Below are 6622 nucleotides of genomic sequence, written 5' to 3' on the forward strand. Positions count from 1 at the left end.
TGTATATATACTGCATATGTATATATATATGTGTATGTATACAATATATATACATATATATGTATATATACAATATCACAGGTAGTCTTTTGTACTACACAACACATAGAAACCGCCATTTATATTTGGCAGGATAGAGTTCTGTCATTAAATGACTTTAAAGTCCTGGGAGGTCAGGGCATACTGTGGGAGAAACGAGTGATAATGTAATGCAGGCATGTCCAACTCCAATCCTCAAGGGCTGGTCACCTGCAAGTTTTAGATTTGTCCCTGATTCAACACAGCTGATTCAAACAGATGATTTACCTTCTCAGTTTGCCATCAAGGTCTGCAGAGGCCCATTAATTAAGCACTCCTTAGCTTCAGCTATTTTGAACCAGGGTAGCACCTAAAACATGCAGGACACCGGCCCTTGAGGACCGACTCTGGACACCACTGATGTAATGGCTTTGTATCCCACCCTGCACACAATTGGTCTGGTGTGATAACATACAGACGTATATTTATTTATTACATGCCATGATCTTTATGGTGCGGCAGGCTACCTTCCCTGGATAATGGTAAATGTACTGAACTCATAGAGCGCTTTTCAAGTCCCTCCGGACCCCAAAGCACTTTACACTAACAGACTTTCACCCATTCACACTCACATTCACACACTGATGATGGCAAACTACACTGTAGCCACAGCTGCCCTGGGGCACACTGACAGAGGTGGGGCTGCCGTACACCGGCACCACCGGACCCTCTGACCACCATCAGTAGGCAAGGTGGGTGAAGTGTCTTGCCCAAGGACACAACGACTGAGACRGCTGGACGGGGGATCAAACCAGCGACCTTCCGGTTCCAGGACGACTCCCCTAACCACTCCACCGCAGCCGCCCATAATGCAGTGTTTCACCTACAATTAAATATGAGGGTGACATGCCCTCTCAACTGACCCCTGGCGAAAGTACCATTACTTCCATAGAAGTGATTGAAGATTGTACCAACAGGATAAGTGGCTTCGATCTAGCATCATCAACGAAGAATGTTGTGCCCCTACCCCTGTGGCAACCACTGGCATTAGTAACATTAGCACTCTGCTCCCCTGTGCTACAAAGGCCACAAATGTAGGGGAAACACTGAATAGGTAGAAGTACTGAAGTCTGTGACAAAATTCTTGAATTGGGTTGATTCAGTTCGATTGTAGATGCTCATCCAATGATTACCTTCTGAAAGTTGGATTCAAATCTTCAGTGGTTATTGGGATCTTTTGGTAACTGTCAAAATCACAATCATTCCACCTTCGCCTTCAATGGTAAACTGAAGCGTACAGACATCACAATGTTTCCACTAACTCACTGAGAATGGGCGCAGCATCTTACACTTGTGAGTGAGACCTCAGTCCTCCTCCAATGGTGGTTGGGAGGGGGGGACATCTGTGTCAGGCTTCTAGTCTTCAACTGGCCAATGTAAGTCCCACTAGGAGTTGGCACGCTGTGCCTCGGCTCAACCCAAGCCAACCCTGCTCATCATTAGGAAGCAGAAACATGGGGCGGTCGAAAAAAGTTCGTCCTGCCAAATGCGGCGCCAGAGACAGAGAGGCATTAAGCAGCTTGAGGATGACCACAGAAGCCAATAAAGCCGCTATTTTGCACCCAAGTCTTGTGTGTTTTCCTTCCCACGCTGTGCAGTTGTGATTACACATGTAAATATTTGGTGGGGCGCAAACTCAAAGAACAGAACCCCTTCTGTCCGGCCGGGGTGCAAACAAAATGTCAAGCAAACAGGCTCGTGACGTTGGCAGATTTTTTTTTTACCCCTTTTTCCTTAGATTTTTAAAGCAAAAAAAAAAAAAGACATCACTTGTGCGTGAGCACAGGATCATCTTTGTTCAGGACGTCAAGATAATAATCTAAGCATTGATTCAGACGGCGAGTACCATTAAAAGTAGTGTACTGCTGTCTCAGGCCTCGGAAAAGTGTTCCATCACCCCCCTCACACACAGTCTACTAGGCTTCTCTTACAGTCCTGCTCAAACGCTCCAGCTCCGACAGAGGAAGCAAATATCAGCCCACACCTGAGTGTTGGCCTCACTGAACCACAATTATTCTTCTTTTCTGCAAAGTGCCATATTTGATTCAGAGCTCTCACCGCTCGAGTCACATTCACCCAAGGACACGGACAAACGCACAGAAACCATACGACTGGACATCGGCTCATCGGAGAACGGCGCAGCCTGGCAGATAAACTTATGATAGCAATGTTGACTAATTTAGAGCGAGATTGAATTCCATCACCCCTCTCGCACCCCATCTCTCATGCTGTCACAGAAAGACCCTCAAGTCTAGACTGACGGTACCAAAAAAAAAAAGAAAAAAAGAAAAGCTTAATTAGCTTGAAATAAATTCTCATCTTCTACAAAGCCTGAGCCAATGTTGTGGCTGCGAGTGAGCCAGCTGACAGTAGCTCGGTAATATGATCCTGGCATTCAGTGGGCTTCCTTTCCCCATTCTCCCCCAGCCATTCCACGGGAGAGCACATCTTCAAATGTCACCCAAACACACACACACACACGTGTGCGCAGGCAGCATTTGTCACAGAAACTCAAGAGACGGGACGATTAAAATATTTGATCCCTTCGTTTCAGAAAGTGAGTAAACAGACAGACAGAAAACCGTAACAGTCAAGAAAAATGATCAAATCACCTCCATAAAAGTGGAGCACAAGACATTCCTACGAAGAAGACTTACAAGTTCTTAATGGGACATTTTACTGGCAGAGATATAAAAAAGTACCTTTTGACAACTATAATCCTTTCTGACAGGTGTAGATTCTACAAAACAGCCAAAAGCTTGTTAAAGACTGAAATGACACCCGAACAGAGATAGAAGTCAAAAAAGCTCGTCACCTCGGAACCACAAATGCATCAATAACTCGGTTTTAGAGAGGCTGCAGTAATGCATCAGCCTGGATGTGAAAACTTCACCTGCACTGCCATAAACAAGTTCAACTTAACTCTGTCGCTGGACTCAGACACATTTCAGACTTTACTTTGGCAGTCTTACGCCCCTACGCTGAAAGAAAGCGCCCAGATTTACCCAGACCTGTAATTTATTTGGAACTTCTTGGCAGCTTTCGTAGACGTTTTCAGAGTATTATCCGTCGGGTAACACAAAACCTGTTTTCTACTTCTTTATTATCTCAGACACACACTGACTGCGACAGTGCACGGTGAGTACCGGCAGCAGTAGTGAAGCCTGAACACTTTAAAGGGAGAGGCAGTTCGTCAAAATGCACTAAAAGTAAACAGATGTGGGTTTTGAAATGGTGCAAAAACAGCACAGCGTCTCACTGAGTAGTTGGCTCACAGCAAGAAGGTCCTAGGTTCAATCCCTGATTCAGACCTGGGGTCTTTCTGTACAGAGTTCACATGCTCTCTTTGTGTTTGCGAGGGTTTTCTCCCAAAGTGAAAAAAACATGCGTCATCCTGCCAGACCTTCATTGCAAAATAGATCTGTGTACTCAATGGGATATACCTGATTAAAAAAGGTAGTATTAATATAAATAATGAACACATATGAGATGCAAAGTACAGTTGTGTTTCCCCTGAAAAGCCTTTTTTTTTAAAGGAACTAGTGTATTTTTACCTCTGTTTGACTACAGGAACCAGGGACGAACAAGCTTACCTGGTTAGAAATTTACCCACCGATCAGTTGCCCTGGTGGTGAGTCGGTTTGTAAAAGAGGTGGAAATTTTTAACAGAAGTTCAGCTGGGGAATAAAGGACATATTCTAAACTGGAAACTTATGGGAATTTATGAGAAATAACAGAAGTGGCATAATGTGGGTAAACTACCTTATCCAAACAAAAATATTAACATTTTGTTGCGTCATAGGCAGAAAACAAGTTTAAATAATATGAAATATAATTAATTACCTTATATGACAACACCACTGATTTACGCAACTTCAAGAGAACATTGGATTGGGAACTTTTCCAGTTTCCCTTTATTGTTGTAATTATTTTCTAAATTTACGAACAACAAAAATAGTCACGTTATGTTTTTATGTTTTGTTTTTTTCCCCCATCATTGTATTCTCAAAAAAAAACATGGTTCTTTTAAAACAAAACGCAAGCCTTTTCATGTTCAGTTTAGGAAACGAACAGCTGTTGTACCAACTGCAACACTTGGACATCACAGATTTGAGGAGTAGCAACACTGATGACTGAATATGGACACTCAAACCCGAACCTGGCTGTAGCGGAAACCCCATCATTCACAACAGCCTTGTTAAAAGAGCTAAACAAGCCTTTTTTTTTTTTTTTTGTAATGATTCAAAATCTAAAGCCCATTAACAAATCTCTAGTACGACGACACCTCGATTCAACACAAAAAGGCTCAAAATGCAGTTCGTCATCCCTCCGCAGCCTGTTTTAACGTGCGTGGAGCATCGCATTTTACAAGCACAAATGAGTATTAAAGAGATAATGATTAAAATATGACAATAATTGTGTCTTTCACAGCGATTTAAAATGGCAACAAAATCACCAATAGATGGAGAAAAGCCAACTAAATGTTCAATGTTTAAGTGTTTGTGTTGTCAGCAGTGAAACTTATAAATGGACAGACGGGGATTATTTTGGGGGGATGAAATAGGGGGGGTCTGCACGAGCATGTCGTCCTGCCACAGCCACTCAGAATCCAGAAAGCATCAATCAAACTGCTTGTGGAGTGAACGCCTCAATGCTTGTGTTGCTCATTTGGCACCTCACACACACACACACACACAAACACACACACACACACACACACACACACACACCCAGTGTGGTGGAGCTGACTGGCAGGAAAACTAGGAACATTTGTCTCCCTGCAGGAGCGGAGAAACAAGTGGAACACCTCCGACCTTGGCTTGTTTCACCCTCACATCCACACACTTTAATCCATGATGCTGGGGATGATCCCCCCCCCCCCCCCCAAACTGAAACAATTAGAAGGAGGTGAAATAGTGGGGGATGCGGGTGGGAGTGGGGGAATGGACAAACAAATATCTACACAGTCTGCATCCCACACAACAATGAACTTCCCACGAGGCATAGCTCAGATTCTTGGGCAGAATTTGCATCACAAATCTCTTGGATGGGAGCACGTGTGTGTGTGATGGAGAATAAATGAAAGCCTCCACTTTCCCCACTCCTATTCATCCAGCCACGCATCCATCCACCCAGTCCTGCTTAATGGGCAACATTCAGAGCAGGAGCCACGGGAGCCAGGTCCCAGAACAACCCCCCCACAGACTCTTTCCATCTTTGAGACATCCCTGAAGATGGATGCAACTTTATGGCTGTTTCTGCTCCACGTTAAGGACTGATCAAACTGAACTGAGGAGTGTTCCCGATTTATTTCTATGGTGAAACATAGAGAACTGTTAAATCAGCACGGGCTCCCAGAAAAGAAACAGCCAACTTATAGCAACCGGATCATTAAAGTGAATTTCAGCAAGGGACGCACACCACATGGGGGGGGGGGGGGGGGGGTATCTACTGGATCTGAATAATTCAGAGGAGCTGTGTGAAACCTGCAGAAATCTACAGAGAACAGCTCGCGCTTCAAAGTAAAGCTGGAGAGGGTTTTTTACGCAGAGCTGTTGGCGTCAGTTTTTATTTTTATTTTTAGTTGGCGCAGATCTGCAGCGCAGCTCAGAAGGCGCATGTTTACAGCGAACAGGTGCGCACTTCTTCATTCAAGCCTTGAGCTCCGGAACGGGGCGCACAGCGAGAGAGAGAGAGAGACGCGCGCGCACTCATCCAAACAAACAAACAAATAAATAATCATGAAAACTCACCTGACTGCGCTGCGCTCCACCGGATCAGCAGGAAAGTGACGAAGAGGACGCAGGCTGGGAACTTCATCTTTTCTTTTTATCTTTTCCTTTTTTCACGGTAAAAAAAAAAAAAAGAAGAAGAAGAAGAATGAGAGCTTCGTTGTCTGTAGGTAACTCCCGTGGAACTCACATGTCCGGCGATGATATCCTGCTCGCTCACGCGCACTCTCACAGCAGAAGGAAAAAGAAGAGGAAAATTTCAAAACAGTCCAAATTAGAGGAAAAAGAAAAGCAAAATAATTTCAAAGGATGTGTGGAGTCTCTTCACGGTCTTGGCACAGTTCCCATTCAGAAGCAGCTTTTTGTTGTTGTTGTTTTGTGTTTTTTGTTTGTTTCCCCCCAACAGCCTTGTTGTGTTTGGCAGCTGCAGGTCCGGTGGTGTTTAGGTCGGTTTCCACACCGCGGACACTCTGAGCCATTTACTCCTCCACTCTGCCATTGCTGCCGGTGGAGGGGGGGTCTGAACACGCCCCGCCCATTTTCTGATTGACACCTTCAACCAGCCTATCCGAAGTCACACAATCTCCTCGTTTCTTTTACAGAAATGAAGCGAAAATCATTTTCAAAGCTCCTGATTGGCTGAGGAGTTTATTTACAGAGCTCTGAGCACCTGTTTGTGTTGGTTCATGTAGGAAACATGGGTTTCTTTGATTCTATTAGAAAGAAAGAAAGAAAGAAAGAAAGAAAGAAAGAAAGAAAGAAAGAAAGAAAGAAAGAAAGAAAGAAAGAAAGAAAGAAAGAAAGAAAGAAAG

The 6622-nt window shown here is 44.1% G+C and overlaps 1 protein-coding gene across 4 annotated transcripts in view; it reads right to left on the reverse strand.

The window, feature by feature from the left end:
* The window catches only part of LOC106525812 (receptor tyrosine-protein kinase erbB-4), a 513565-nt gene extending 507102 nt beyond the window's left edge, over positions 1-6463 (reverse strand). For 2 of the 4 annotated variants that reach the window (XM_014020151.1, XM_014020152.1), the window contains exon 1: positions 5832-5903. In XM_014020151.1, coding sequence (XP_013875605.1) covers positions 5832-5898 — 67 coding nt within the window. In that variant the 5' untranslated portion in view covers positions 5899-5903. Of the gene's footprint in view, positions 1-5831 lie in introns of all 4 variants that reach the window. The other 2 variants (XM_014020153.1, XM_014020154.1) reach the window with 2 other exon arrangements.
* Positions 6464-6622: the final 159 nt, after the last annotated feature.

This window comes from Austrofundulus limnaeus, unplaced genomic scaffold (assembly GCF_001266775.1).
Source record: "Austrofundulus limnaeus strain Quisiro unplaced genomic scaffold, Austrofundulus_limnaeus-1.0 Scaffold242, whole genome shotgun sequence".
Classification (NCBI taxonomy): domain Eukaryota; kingdom Metazoa; phylum Chordata; class Actinopteri; order Cyprinodontiformes; family Rivulidae; genus Austrofundulus; species Austrofundulus limnaeus.